At 45.2% G+C, this 15831-nt stretch overlaps 1 protein-coding gene across 2 annotated transcripts in view; it reads right to left on the reverse strand.

The window, feature by feature from the left end:
- igf1rb (insulin-like growth factor 1b receptor) overlaps nt 1-15831 on the reverse strand; it is a 51228-nt gene that overhangs the window by 6520 nt on the left and 28877 nt on the right. Inside the window, exons 4-21 of one of the 2 annotated variants that reach the window (XM_070965903.1) lie at nt 10562-10865; nt 10014-10150; nt 9481-9625; nt 8243-8451; nt 7896-8022; nt 7171-7406; nt 6569-6736; nt 6271-6478; nt 4858-5162; nt 4529-4662; nt 3635-3794; nt 3393-3492; nt 2983-3053; nt 2643-2872; nt 2454-2561; nt 1301-1463; nt 694-823; nt 351-485 (exon numbers count right to left, since the gene is read on the reverse strand). In XM_070965903.1, coding sequence (XP_070822004.1) covers nt 351-485; nt 694-823; nt 1301-1463; nt 2454-2561; nt 2643-2872; nt 2983-3053; nt 3393-3492; nt 3635-3794; nt 4529-4662; nt 4858-5162; nt 6271-6478; nt 6569-6736; nt 7171-7406; nt 7896-8022; nt 8243-8451; nt 9481-9625; nt 10014-10150; nt 10562-10865 — 3070 coding nt within the window. The remainder of the gene's footprint in view (nt 1-350; nt 486-693; nt 824-1300; nt 1464-2453; nt 2562-2642; nt 2873-2982; nt 3054-3392; nt 3493-3634; nt 3795-4528; nt 4663-4857; nt 5163-6270; nt 6479-6568; nt 6737-7170; nt 7407-7895; nt 8023-8242; nt 8452-9480; nt 9626-10013; nt 10151-10561; nt 10866-15831) is intronic. The other variant, XM_070965981.1, reaches the window with a different exon arrangement.

Below are 15831 nucleotides of genomic sequence, written 5' to 3' on the forward strand. Positions count from 1 at the left end.
ATGCATGTTTGTTTACAGAACCCTGTGCACGTGTTCTCCTTCACCATCTGATGCTGCCTCCATGTTTTGTGGGCGGTGGCCAAATTTGTCTGCCATGCTCGCAACTCCTCTGATGTGGGTTTATGCTCAAGCTGTTTCATATTAAGAACAAACACATCAGAGCACACAGTGACAAACAGACGGGCTGTGAGGGCAATCAGCAGTGTGCCCGCCGAAGCAGTGCTGCTGCTTCAGCGTTTGTGTGAACAAACAGTCGTCACTTGTAGAGGGAAACACGGCAGACGGGCAGACACTGACTTGTAGATAGAAATGTGTGAAATGCGCCGGTCGTGTGCGTGTTGATGTCTTACAGCATGTCAGGGCAGTTCTGTGGTTTCTCCAGCAGCCCTCCCTCCATGACAAAGCGCAGCACCTGCTCATTGGACAGACCTTGGTAGGGCTGTTCTGCCAGAGTGGCAATCTCCCACAACACAACCCCGAACGACCTACACGGAGGGAGAGCGGGAGGGGATTAAGTCAGTGTGTCTTCCATCATCACTATCATACTCTGAAAACATTGTTTGGGAGCAGTAAACACAGGAAATGAAGCCATCGTGTGTGTGTGTGTGTGTGTGTGTGTGTGTGTGTGTGTGTGTGTGTGTGTGTGTGTGTGTGTGTGTGTGTGTGTGTGTGTGTGTGTGTGTGCCTGCTTACCAGACATCAGAGTTGGTGGTGAAAACTCCGTCCTTCAGAGACTCGGGTGACATCCAGCGGACGGGGAGCAAACCCTTACCACCTTTGCGGTAATAATCTGTCTCATAGATGTCTCTGGTCATGCCAAAGTCTAACACACACGGGGAAAACCAAAGTTAGGGTGTAAATGTCTGCACACTCCTCACTGTTGTGCTGGTTGTTGTGTTTTGTGGGTCCATATATTCCACAGGAGGGCACTCTTAACCGAGATATATTACTACAGCAACCTTAACCATTCACAGATCACTCTATGCTGTTACAGACCTTAAAAAAACAAAAACGTCATTATAACTGCAACTGTCCAGGTGAAAATCTAGATCTCAACTCAACAAGGCTGCACATGCAGTATGGCTGAGACCCTCTTCTCTGATGGGAGATAAATCCACAGACAGGATGTTTAGTTCAGTTCTTGATCTGTGGATGCAAGCATGCTGCCCCTTAAGAAGGCTCCCTTTGCTGGGAGGAAGATGACGGTTTGGTCGGACAGTAACTTGATCATCTGGCATGCTCCAAACTCACTGCTGCTACACATCTGACCGTGACCTCTGACCTCATTACGGTCCTTTACCTCCTATCTTTACAGTGAAGTCCTCCGCCACCATGCAGTTCCTGGCTGCCAGATCTCTGTGGACAAACTTGTTGGCGTTGAGGTAAGCCATGCCGTCAGCGATCTGCCCGGCCATCTGAAGCATCTTCTTCAGAGGAGGAAGCGACAGGCTGGACCACTGCTGCTGGAGACAGACAGACAGATGGGACAGAGTAAGTCCTCAGGAGAATGAGAACAAGCATACACTTACAAACCTCAATGAAGCTGATGAAGTAAAACACTGAATATACTGTACTTACACAGCATCCAACTTTTAAGGCATTGGGGTTGTGTAGTTATCGCATCTAACCGCACGCTCTTATTTTGAAATAAAGGCAACTTAAGTAGAGAGTTGAAATCATGATCATCTCTCATATGATTGGCGAATGAGTGGTGATCATATTACAGTTAGATGAGTTATGCATGTTGAAAAGCCCCCCAGCATGCACTGGGGAAAGAAAGTGCTGGAGATGAGTCTGATTTTGTTTGTGTACTGCATTGTTATCAATGTTGTTCATGTTATTTTGTCCTAGATTGTGCTCCACCGTTTCTACGCTTGTCATACAATTGATCATCATAGGTGAATGCAGGTAGACCATTAGTGATGTTACAGCACCAATTCACAGCAAAGTATGTACTAAAATACTTCATCTTTAGTTTATAAACTTAGTCCAATATGCAGCGACTGACTGCTACAACCCAGTTTATGTCTCTCCTGCTCAGGGTTGGTTCTTTCCTTAAGGGTACCCGTTTTATTTTGTTGTGTTGTGTCTAAGTATTTACCTCTTTATTGTGAAAATTAAATTGTGATAATTACACCAACAGTAATGGTTTCAACATGTTCTCATCTAAAAGCATCACACGTCAAAGGAAAGGGTTTGTAAATGGGTTCATAAATGAGATTCACTCTGAAACGTCTTGATCGTGATCCAGCTGACTGTGACGACCTCAGCACATTTGCAGGTTTGAGTTTAAGGATTTGTTGCTCAAACAACAGCTGGACCTAACTTTGACGTCAGCACTGAAGAACTGGAAAATCCAGACTTGTGTGAAATCAAGCCAACTCAGTTCTCCACGTCCACACAACAAGAACCTAGTGGGAAGGAGCCGGAGCAGGTTATATGTCAGACAATACCTCTTTAGGTCGGAGGGAGCGTAAGTAGCTCTTCAGGTCTCCTCGAGTCATCAGCTCCATGATGACCAGGGTGGGCTGGCCCTGAGAAACCACTCCCAGGAGACGAACCTGCACCAAACACAGCATGCCACATCACCATGACAGGAGAGCTGACCGACACTGACTTGAGCTTAATGTGTGCGTACATACCACGTGGTGACAGTTGAACTCCTTCATGACAGAGGCTTCATTGAGAAACTCTATTCTCTCCCTCATGCTGGCCGACTCGTTGACGGTCTTAATGGCGACGCGGGTCTCTGGTTCATCTTTGACCACGCCCTTCGCCAAGCCCTCATACACCATGCCGAAGGACCCCTGGCCGAGCTCACGACTCAGTGAGATCTTCTCCCGTGCCACCTCCCACTCATCTGGTACATACACTGCACACAAAACGTAGATGTTAATAAAGACCCTGCATTGGTGTTTCCAGTTATTCTGACAGCAACAATCCAACTGCACACGTCATTTCTCACATGCACACTTCACTCACTCTCTGCAGCGCTGAAGTACTCTGGGTTGACTGAGGCGTACAGGACTCCGTTTCCAAGCCGGTCACTGTTCCTGACAGCAGCAAAAACAAAAGTGTTTACAGACACACAAACACACTCGCACAGACCTTCACTCACACTCACACCACGTGCATGCATACTTTTGGGACGTGCGTGGTGTGTAATCATACATATGACAGTTTAAGCTTCCAAAGAATGCAATCCTGAAACATTTCTGTTTGAAAGGCTTGTGGTGCTGCAGCAATTCAGAACATGTTAGGGAGACTTCTTTCATATTTCTGCACATGATATTCTGCATCTATTGTTTGTCTTGTTTCTACCTCTTTTATGCAATAGCAAGGAACAACTGCTGTGCTCTACACATGTAAATACAGTACACACAAGCACACACCTTTTCCTGTTGAGGACCACCAGCATTGTGACTAAAAAGCAGATGAGGAGGATGATGGCGATAGGAACGAAGATCATAGCGTAGAGGACGTTTTCATATCCTGTTGGGTCAAAGACTCATTATAATAAACTGTTACAAATATTGCACTTAATACCACTTCTGTGCAGTTTGAAAACAAGTGTAGTCATACAAAGGAAAGGACTGATGCAGTCTGATGATGCATGGCAGTGTGTGTGTCTTACGTTCAGCCACATAGAGATCCAGGGTGTGTGTCCAGGAGCCGTTGCCAGCCAGTGACGTGGCTCTCACTCTAACGGAGTAGTTTCCTGGACTGAGGTTGGACAGCCGAACACCACGCTGGGCCTGATACATCTGACCAGATACACATTCGTGCTTCTCCGTCTGACAAACAAAAGCGCGTTAGAGACTGAATCTTACAAATGTGAATTCAAAAGACTGAGTGCTGAATCTCATCTTCACGATGCAATAAAAGAGCTGAGCTCGCACTCCCTCAAGATAAATAAACAACAGGGTTTATCATGTCTGGCCACTGGGTCTGTTGATTGATCAACGGGTACTTGTAAGACCACTTGTTGCCACTAAACAAAGAGCGGTTTCTCTGTTTTTAAGACTGCATTTCTGATACTTCACTCCTGTTTTACTGGGTTAATCTATCCTGTGTGAAATGTATTTTCCTTTGAGTTGATGGAGCCAGGGGTCAATCATAGGTCAGACCACTAAATCTTACTCACTAATAAGTATGACCACAACAACAAATTCAGTATGAAGTGCTCATCAGATGGAAATAATGAAACATACAAAAAAAACAATGAGAAAAATGAAAAGCTGTTGTTTATTAAGGCCAATTGGAGATCAAGGGTTCTTTCTCTATTCTTAAAACCTACGAACAAGAAGGCAAAACTGAAATTTACCCATGAAGGAAAAGTAATGTATGGTGTGCATAAGGGGGAAAAAGATCTTCATCTAACTAAATGACAAAGGGGGTCAACCAGTATTTCACTCAAATGTGGACAACACAGTAAATAAGTCTGAATAAACATGACTTCTGAATCAATCTCCTGGCTTCCTAGGTCTCCTCAGTGAGGAGGCGGGTAGATGTAAAGATGTCGCCTCACCTCAGAAGCCAGTTTAAACTTGATCTCATACATGAGGATGAGCCCGTTGGGATGATGTGGCTCTGGCCAGCGCAGAAACACCCAGTCCTCGTGGCCCTCCCAGGTCACTGGGCCGGGTATGTCGTCAGCCTTTTCTAGAGAACGGCATTGGAGAATGGGTTACCATGGTGACCACAGAGGACTGGATGCACAACAGCCTTGTGTATCCAGTGCATTTACAGCAGAAATATTAACAGTAGAAATACATACAGGAAGACTACTGTGGTGACACCACAGCGCTAGTCAAATATGCTAGCTAGCATGTGCTAACAGATGAGCTCTCCTCTAACCTGCAGGCTTGGTTCTAGAGAAGACGAACTCTGCAGCGCTGCAGCGCTGGACCTGACGATTGCAGGCGTGAATGTCGATGCGGTAAACGGTGAACGGCTGCAGGCCAGAGATCTGCAGCTCACGCTCCGTCACAGACTGCTCCACAAACTCAAACTCTCGTTCCACTGGCTCCACATCTGCGGCGCTGCTGTTGCCGGCGGCTTGGAGAGGAGGGACGGTGCTGCTGTTGGTGTGCAGCCGGTTGCGGCGGGAGTGAGTGGAGTTAGCTACGCCAAAGAGATCTCGACGCCGACGATCCGGTGGTCTGGAAGTGAGAGAAAGAAGATGGAGGAGAAAATCGGGAGAGAGACGTTTTAAGATATAATAAAATGAAACGCTAAACACTAGCATTTGCTAGGCGTACTTTTTCCTCCCACAAATGCTTGGAGGTACATCTGGAAGAAACTGGCCAGAGCAAAATGAAAACAGTAACAAAGAGACGTAGTCAAGATGTTTTGTATACAGAAGTTGATGAAGCACTGACCATCACAAGGAGGTATTGTTTCAACCTTTTGGGTTCCATGTTGAGCCCAGAGCAATTGGAAATGCTTCCTCACTCAACCTTCAGCCTATGACTGATTTGGTTGTTTTTATTTCCATTTGGCCTTAATTTAAGCAGCAGGGAGGAAACTTGCTGGGCAAATTCTAAACAGAATTACGGAACAGCTCGGCCGGCTTTGTAGGTATTGAACTTTCATGAGCAGTTATATGCCAATATGTGATATACCAAACCCAAGATGTTCCTGAAGCGTGTGTATTCAGTTTCATGACATTTGGTTGAATGGATGACCTCAGGAGAAAAGACAGCTCTGCCATATGTGACAGGTTTTGTTTCATCTGAAGCTAAATGTGTACAAGTTCCTTTTTAAGGGATTTACCAATTTACTTATTTAATTATATGTCTTTCTGCGTGTGTGTTTGTGTGTCTAGAGACAAAAGAGAGATAATGTGATGCAGATGTCTGAAGTGCGAGGCAGCAGGCTGACTCCCAAAATCAAACAGCAGCCGCAACATCATTTAAACAAGAGGCAAAAATAGCTCTTCATGCGTACATACTGTAAATGTAAAAAGGAATTACAAGGAGGAAGAAAAACATCAGGACTTTCACTCCTCTGTGTCCTTCTCCCCTGGGTTACTAAGGCTTTTTAAGTACTGAGCACATCTATATAAAGGCCAAAAACAGAAGACAGTTACTGATCTGCACTCAAGTTACTCGGAAAATAACCCTCCGGTAAAATCACAGCACATTAATAACAGCGAAAAATAGCATTTTCTTTTCAGATCATCATCATTTTGGTTTGGACAAGAAAGCTAGTGAAATGAGACGTTAAGTTCTGCCAGTCCATGCAACAAATCTGTGATGAGTCACTTACCTTGGTGTAAAAATGGAGTTGTGCAGGAAATTTTCAAAGACTTTTCGATAGGACGCGTCGGCAGCTTCGGCCTCCAGGTCCTCCACTGACTTGGGACAGGGGCAGCAGGGGCCCTTGTCTGGCCCATCTGGGTCTGGCTTAGTGGGCTTGGTGTCCTCTTCCTGGTCCCCCACACCTATAGCAGCGATTCTGATGGGGATCTTGAGCTCTGGAGGAGGAAGCAGAGGATGTGTTTCATGACGGGTGTACTGGCAATAAAGCTAAATGTGTAAGTTGTGTTGTGTGCCTGTGTGTGTACCTTTAGAGCAGTAGTTGTGCTGATACAGCTCTCGGTCTTCAGCTTGCTGCTGCCATCTGACCAGGTAGTAAGTCTGATTTCCATTTGGCGAGACAGGGGGCGACCAACGCACCACCAGCTGTGTCGACGAGTTAGAGTACGCTCGCACATCCTGAGGCATGGAGGGCGCTGAAAAAGAGACAAAGAGCGGAATGACTCTGCTGTCAGATTCACTCTGCGGCTGCTCCATACAGCGAACCTGATTTCTAAGAACTTGAGGAAACACTTTTCTCCCTCTGGCTGGATTCACAGTCTGCCAGTGCAGATGTGATTCTCTGACATCACAGCACTGCTACGACTCCACGGTGCAGCTGGATGTATTTAAGGCAGTCTTCCATTTCATCTAATTATATTATAGTTTTTTGTAAATCAGTTTTCCTTCATCTCTTTGACTTGCAGCTGTGTTTACTAAAACAGTCTTCCTCTCCATCTCCTTACACCATGTTTGGATCTCAACCAGAAACAATATCAGAGTCATCATGAGACAATCCCACGTCTCTCTGAAATACAAGCGGCAACAATCGGTTGCTTGCAATCTTGTTGACCTATGAAATGATATTTACCTGAAGGGCTGGTGCGGATGTAGACCACCTTGCTCTTGGCGCTCGGCATATGTTTGTCCTCCACCATGAGTGTAATCGCCTTCACAAATATGGCGTACTGCGTCCAGGGCTTCAGGCCAGACAGCAGCACTCCGGGGTCTGTGTCTTTGTCCGGCCTCAGCTCCACATCCACCATATTCCAGCTGTTGGAGCCACAGCCATCCTGCCCCTCGAACTCTGTGATGTTTTGGTATGGCCTGGAAGGAAGACAGTTAAAGTCAGAGGTTCATAATTAGTCATTAATGTTGTTGCTAAATAAAAGTTATTAAAGTCAAGTAATTTTCACATATATTATCTTCGAGGCTGACTCTGAAAAATACTACCTCAAGATTCCCCCAGGCCCGTCTCCACGACGTCGCACCTGAGCCATGTATGATACACACCTGGTGGTATTTAGAGGTATCTGTGTTTCCATCTGTTTATATGCACGTTTTAAATCTAAAAATTTTTGGAAATTTGAGTTAAATTTGGAAGAAAATTTGCGATTTATTACTGAGATTTATTTGTTATTGAGCGTATTAAAGGTCCTGTTCATTAGTCTGATTGTGAGGCTCCAATACATTCCTGGTTTTTGCTTTTGAAGAAGTTGATATACTGGAGGAATCAAGTTCCAGCTGCCGTCACTGCTATAATCAGCAGTGCTCAGCCTGGAGAAGGAAGCAGCGAGTCACTCCTGAAACACTTACGCCTCCTTGTAGTAGACAATAAAGCTGATGAGGTCTCTGTAGTCGGGAGGGCGGTAGCGCTGCCAGGTCAGCTTGATCCTTGTACTGCTGGTGCTGTTGGACTTAAACTTCAGGATAGTGCTGTCACCTGGGGACACAGGAATGAGGGAGTGAGAGTGAAAATCAAAGAACTTCAATGTGTTACTGTTAAAATGTGCAGCAATTAGTCCTGTCGACCGAGCAGTGAAGTACACACTGACACATGATGCAGACCACCAGGCTCAGAGGAGGTGTTTGCAAACTAGAGGAACTCATGCACTGAAGGTAGGAATCTAAATTTTGGTGGTTTTCAGACGGAGGCTCCTTACAGCTGGCTCGGTCGCCGTTGTTTCGGAAATCGCTCTCATCAAAGTGGCCCTGGGTGCCTGTCTTCTCCCACATCTTGCGGATCTCGGACACGCACAGCTTCGGGTTGGCTCTGAAGAACAGCTTTCCTGCCTTGATGGTGAGGTTGTGCTGCTTCCAGTCCCAAAGATACTGGAGCTGCTGGTTGTCAAATGCTGAGAAGGCGTACATGCTACAGGGCAGAAAGGATGAATGAATGAGTCAACAATGGACTTCTTGATTCTACTTTCATTGTATAATGTTTCAGAGTGGGTTATTGTGTGTATTGTGATTCATGTCAAGCTGAGGGTCATCATGGACAATGGCTTATTTTCAGTGCACAATGGAAAACTGCATAATGAGTCAAAGGTATGCAGGACTGACTCCTATAAACCTCCTAGTCCTTTTCCATAAAGGCAAGCTATGCTAAGTCATAAGGTAACAGCAGAGTACTTCACTCTTGTGACCTCTTAATGACCAGTTAGACAGTAGGGGGGTGGAGGGCTTACACGAGGGTATAAAAATGACCTGGGAAATCGGACCAAGCAGGGATGGATTTTTATGTAGGAGAAGAGAGGAGAGTTGAGGAGGTGCAGTCTTTATGAGTCACTGGGTAACACCCAGACATTCAGGAATGACTGTAATGCGGGCCTTGGGACAGCAATTCCTGTGAACTCAAGGAGAAACAGACGGAGGGAGTGAAGGCCTCTCCATGACCCTGACAGAACCTTTCCTTGGACTGCTGGAAGTTATGCTGCATTCAAGGTCTCCCATAAAAAGGGGACATCTGCTGTTACCTTCAGTCAGTATACTTTACTAGTAAGAACAGAGAGACTGGAGTGTTTTTTTTCCAGTGATGATATTACAGTTACCATCCCAAAACAAGTAAGTCTGTCCTACTTAAATACTTTCCAGTCAAAACATCATTTCCTTTTCTCTCCATTTCAGTGACCTCGACGAGCCACATCAGAACACCACCGACTCTCGCAGCAGCAGCCAAAGTGAGGATAAAGAGGGACACGTGTCGCAAGAAAACAGGCTGTTCTTCAAGTGAATGTTGTGGCTGGAGTTGAGCACGATAAATTAGTGAATAGTCCTGAACTCAGAGTGACCGTACTGCACACCACCATCAGTCCCTACTGCGAGCTGTTGGGGCTCAACCTTGGGAATGCGTGTTTCCACCTGCAGTTAAATGTGGCATGCGTTCTGTGTGTGGTCCTACTCGTCCAGGAGGTCTTCTCCATCGATGAATCTGAGGCTGCGGAGGAAGGCCAGGGAGCTCAGCGTGTGTGAATGTCTGATCCGCACATAACCGGTGACCCTCTGGATCAAACCTGTGAAACTCTCCAGCTCTGCCACCATGTTGTCTGAACACACACAAACACACACACACACTACCGTTACTACTTATGTATATTATCACTGGTCTTAATGACTTATCTCTGTATCTATACCTTCTTTTTGAACTTCTAAAAGTCCTGGTTTACACTAATTTTAACATCATTCATGCCAGCAGAACCTTTCAGTGGAATACAAAATTGCTTAACTCTTAAATGTACTACAAACAGTCAAAGTCAAACCGTTGCAACAAAACAGCTGACTTTTCCAAATCTGGGACAAATGCCCTGTGGGGCTCCTGGTGTCATCAGTCATGGTTTCTCAGTACGTTACTAACAAACCTCTTTAAATGTCTGCAGAACGGCGGTAGTAGAGAAGTGTTTGCGTTAACTGTCGTGTTGCCGTGGCAGCACTTACGTCCTCTGCGGATGTTGATGTGCAGGTTGCCTTTGATGACAGTGCAGCCTTTGAGAGACTGAGCAGCGTCCATGGAGTCGATGATCTTGTCCTCACACACTTTATCACACAGGCCGTCACAGGCAGTACATAACATGCTGACAGACGGAGAGAGATGGGGAGAGACGGGAGACAGTAAATGTCCAGAGTCATTTTATTGGCATACATCCATTCTCTAAACCTTTCATGTTTTATCTCCATTCCTGAAAATGTTATTTTACCAAACAACTACAGGTTTATAATGTGATTAATGCCTAGGCCCCATGTACACAGGTATTTTTTAAAGTGGGGTTTGTCCTCCTTCGTTCCACAGAAAGAAATCTGTTTGGAAATGTATGTGCAGACAAGGCATATGTATGGTTGCCTCCACACTAACTGCTCCTTATTGCAGCTGTTGTATCATACTCAGTTCACAGGGTGTGGAATTGGTACCACGGTTAGGTCAACAATAGGACTGACTCCACCCAGCGGCACCATTTCAGCCTGCTTCAGGGTGGACTGCAGCTCACCTGTTGGGTAAAGTGCGTGTATACCCAGAGGGGCATTCAGACATGCACTCTCCGCCGTGGATGATGAAGCTGTCGAAGTTGGGGAGGTGGAATTTGGAGCAAAGATCAGCGCTGATGCAGCGCCAGCCCTCGAACTTGTAGGTGCCAGGGGGGCAGTCAGCCACGCAGCGTCCTTGGTGGTAGTAATGCACACATGCTGTACATGCTGTGTCACTACCAGGGACAGTGCAGCTGCCCAGACACTGAGGGTGGCAGCACTCGCCGTCCGCTGTGCACGCTCGCCGCACACACTTCTCTGGGCACTCTGGTAGGGAAAGAGAGGGGGAGTATTAAACCTGTGCAGATGAACAAAAACACTGACATTTTTTCCAGGTAACAACATTCATTTTGTGACATAAAGATGCATTTAGGCACCCATCCAATACTACATCGCAGTATTACTCATGCTAGAGATGTCTGTTATTTAGCCTCTAATCCCAGTGTGATTCTGATACACTGTACACACGTATTACAGCTACAAAAGCTACAAGCAGAATATACTGTATTAATTAGTAAACAAGAATGCAAATAAACATATTTCACAAAATGTCAAACTATTCCTTTAAAAGTGTCCTTTGAGGGATTGAAAACGGCCTCGGCTGGCCACTGCCTTCAGCTCAAGGCATCACAAAGAACGCCTGCCTGAATGCCCCCGCTCCTGTGACTCCAAATGCACATCTAGCAACCAACAAACACAATTCTGCCCCACAGTAAAGGGGCATTCCCCTACTTTAGCAAACACCAGAGCATAACAAATGAACACAACCAGCTTGAATTGGCCTCTGGCACGACGCTACTGGCTACGGTCCTGAACAAATGATTTGCAGTTAGTGGAGAGTGACTGACAACACATGCAGATACACACAACAACACACACATTATGTCTCTGAAGCCAGGTTGGAGCTTGTAACAGACTAAAAACAGGCACCCACAAGGAAGGCGTGCAGCCTACTTCAAATCCGACCAACAACTGTGTATACATCTTTCCTTTGTTTAAAGCAACCAACTAACAAAACCACATCCAATAAACAACCTGTCAGGGCTTTTGTCTAACACAGTTGTTTGCTGGGTGGGCTGGTGTTGAGCCCAGCAGTGTGTGTGGAGTCCATCTCTGATCCACAGTGACAAAAGCCGCCTAATTCCAGGTTTTCCACCGAGCGCTGCTACAAATAACTCCTCCAGTTGCTGTGGTGTCTCTCTAAATACGAGTATATTGTAACTGATGACAGGGAGTGCTGATTGAGGATGGAAAACACTGGACAGACTGACGTACAGTAGAGACAGAAGCTTGTAGTGACCTTTGTTGGCGCAGCAGGGGAGTTTAAAACGGAGCACGGCGGAGGGCAACCAAACACGCCGTCACCGTCACCATTAAATTAAGCATCAGCTTTTCAGCCAGCTTCACCGACAGTGGCTCACTGGGAACGGAGAGACAGAAGCCGATTGGTTCAGACTCTACAGAGAGAAATGATGCAGACCTTCAAAGCAGTCTGCCACAGGAACAAACACTAATTGCTATGGAAACACTTAAAATGACTGCTGGAAATGATTTGTGTGTGTCGGCGAACATGTGTCCTGTAAGTCGTAAACAAAAGGACGGGGATATCTGAACCAGACACAACCAGATGGACAGAGAAACTGTAATTTTGATTATGTCATCCACTTAGGTTATCCAGGGGCTGTGTTTAAACAGAAACCAAACAGAGTGAAGTTATGGGAAATGGTGTGTTGTTTATAGGATGCTGAGCGATAAAACAGCGAAGCACGTTTCAACATGTTGCCTCTGTGAAAGTAAGTGAAGACAGCAGGCCAGAGGAGATGCCTACTGCTGCTCCTCCTGTTCATATATGACTGATTTACGTGTCAGTGACTCCAGAATCAACACTTCAGCCAGGGTATTTGCAACTAGTTCTTGTTTTATGACTGTGTTCCGGTGCTGAAAGAGTTGGATGCTGACAGTAAGGATCCAAAAAAAAATAAAAAAAACAGATGTCAAATTGGAATAGGAAGTTATTCCCGGGGGCCTGAAACACAACAGAAAGGTTCCAGCCATCTGCTTGATCTTTTACCTCTCCAAGTCGGCGCTCAGCGCTTAAGGAAGCGTGTTTTTGGGGGAAGTGCTGCCATAAAAAAAAAAAGCACAGTTTCATTTTGTCCGTCAGCATGACATCTTATACGGATGTCCATAAGGAACCTACCACCAACCGAGGAGTTAACCCTTTATTCAATTTATCAGCAACCCCTGCTAGATATGATAAGACAATGGGAAGATGGAACCAGTAAAGCTTTTGCGTTTTTGCTTCAAAATGACCAACGATGACATGAAAACAGATGCCAATTAATTTTCCCTGCAGCTCTAACACATTAGTATAAAGTTTATCATAAAGCATGTTTAGACATTTTGGAGCATTCCACAACTTTCCCAGTCTTTTGTTGCTCCTGTCCCAAGAAAAGACTGGAAACTTGTTTGAAACGTGCTGCTGCGTCAAACTCAGAATAAGCGGATATTTACAAAAATCAATGGAGCTGAAGAAGTAAAACGAATGTATCATCTCTGTATTGTTTTCAATTGAGCTTAGGGCAAAAATTCTCAGCAATCATTACATTTTGTTTCATCTGCTTTACACTGCGTCCCAATGTTTTTTGGAGTTGGACTTGTATTTCCTGAAATGAATATAAATCTTTTTCTATATTTTACAAGTCACAAAGACAGAAATACAGATGTTTTTGGTTTCATGGTGAATTTTTATTGTTTATATTATATATGTATATGTATACTGATAATAACAAAAGACAAAGCGCCTCCAGCAGTGAAACCAATCCAGCACACCTGCTTCATAAACTGGATTGTTGACTGCATACCAAAAATGAAACGCACAGCGTCCGTGTTGCCAGGTGATTTATGCACTCTGATCACTTTAATTTTTCCATTTCATTTCTTTCTCAGTGACGTCTGAATTCAGAATGTGGGAGATCTCTACTGTTGCTCCCGTACGACAAAAGAATCATCAGGCAGAGCCCATTAGATGACCTCCCGGCCCGCCTCCTGACACAGAGTCCAATCAGAACCTTCAGACTGTGTGGTCCCACCAACCATTCAGCAGGCTGTTTGTGCTCAGCAGGAGTGCTGCATTTCTCTGGCACACAATGTTCTTTCTCTGCTCCGAGCCCCTGCCACCCCCACCTTCATCTCGCCCTCTGAACTCTGCGATGGGGTGACGGGGGACATGTTGGAAAGGTGTATTTTTGCGATGTGATAATCTACAGTCTCAGGTATGCAGAGAGAGGAAGAGGAAGGAGATAATCTGCACCTGAAGTTTGGCTCAGGCTGGAGCGGTTAGTCCGTGGCCTCCAAAACACAACTCACCAACTGACCAATAAGGGGTGAACAGTGGTGGAGGGGGTCAGTGGGTGCATACAGTGTACATCAGCATTCCACTGGACATCTGCAACATAATGGATCCCAGCTTTTACCCTTCGTACTGCACTCTCAGAGACAGGTTGATGCAGAGCTGCACCACAAGAGGAAGAGGTGTAGAAGTAGGAGGAAGGGGAACGGGCAGAGGAGGAAAATGAGAAGAAGGAAATGTAAAGGATGGATGAGGAAGAGAAGCACAAAGGGAGGAAGATGTGGAAGGAAAGCAGGGGAAGAGGACGAGGACAGGAGGGTGGAGAAGGAGGGGCTTTAAAGATGGAGATGGGGGTGGTGGAGAAGGAGGAGGAAACCAAAAACACCATTTAATAAATCATGCCTTTTGAAAGCCACATACACACACGAGCACGCGCACACACACACACAGTTGGCAGTACTGCCAGCCAGGGGAGCCAGACAACACGCACTAACACAAACAGACTAAATGAAAAGATGAGCTGATTCAATTAAAACATTATGTGTTCTTCACTAATCAGGTCTTCATATTTATTATAATATTTATATTTATTACATTTCCCACAATGATTTGCACATACAGTGTCGCCCCAGAGTCAGTTACTTACCCCTGGCCTCCAATGTTTGCCCTGTTTTTAGCCTGTGTTTGTTTATCTTTTGGCAATCTGACACCATTTAAACTACGCCGAATTAGATATTAGCAGCTCCTGATCGCAACGTACCCGTGAATGCACAGACAACTGTCAGTGACAGTGAAGAAAACTTAAAAATGTGATGATTCTCAAGCCAGTTCTGGAGTTCTATGGATTTCCATGATTTCTAAGCTGATTTATGGACGTTTATTTGCAATGGACGTACCATTTCTATCCTATTTAGTGGAGTGGTAAAACACACACACATTGCAATATATATGGGGGTTTGTACATTTGATGTTCATAATTTTTATGAACCAATCTACCTCGAAAATGAAGAAGTTAAAATGACTGTAAGTGGTGATGGAGCTGCTGGTGTCCATGCAGCAAAATAGTTCACCTTTTCCATTCCGTCATCTGGCAGTGCTCTGCAGCCTGTGGAATAAAGATTGTTGCCGTGGGTCAAAAAACCAACACAGGCCTCCCATGGAGACAGAAATACCAGCCGAGCAGGAAGGTAGGCTGGGACTCCCAGTCAACAGCCAAATGGCAGGAAAATGTCTGGATTGTTGCCTCTAATCAATCAAAGCATACTGTATGACATAAGTGGCATGTAGACTGATGCTTTTGTCTCCCTATGTCCTGCTTGATCAGCTGATCAACTAAAAATTAAAAGTCTGTCTAATCGTTAATCCTCATTTTCAGCCCCCCATGCTTGGGGTGATGGGAACAAGATGTCCCAGACAGACATACACACAGTTGCTGTGATGATGATGCTCCAGGCTTTAGCAGTGTATGCTACTCAGCAGCACAGCACAACAATAAAGACAAAGACAAAAGGATGTCTAGACTGATGACAGCAGAGTTGATGCAAAAACACAGATAGAGATCTGCACTGGTTCTTGATTCCAGCAGCACCGGTCCATCAGTTAATATTTCAAAAGAGCAGGTTCAACCCACATGGTGTAAGGACACGACAGCAACCTTTTTGTTTTTAATCTGATTAATAACCTCAGTCTTTGCGTGCAAAAGGCGGCTAAATATAGATCCACAAAGGTCAAAGTGAGACTTCTTGGCAAACAGTACTTTTGAATCTCTTCACTGTTTGACGTGATCCATGATTCCTTTGAATAACAATGACTGGAGTACGGAGCTACGTCACTTTTTTCCAAGAGAAGATGCCAAATACTACGGATTTGCTTGCTTGAAAT

This window comes from Chaetodon trifascialis, chromosome 1 (genome assembly GCF_039877785.1).
Source record: "Chaetodon trifascialis isolate fChaTrf1 chromosome 1, fChaTrf1.hap1, whole genome shotgun sequence".
NCBI lineage: Eukaryota > Metazoa > Chordata > Actinopteri > Chaetodontiformes > Chaetodontidae > Chaetodon > Chaetodon trifascialis.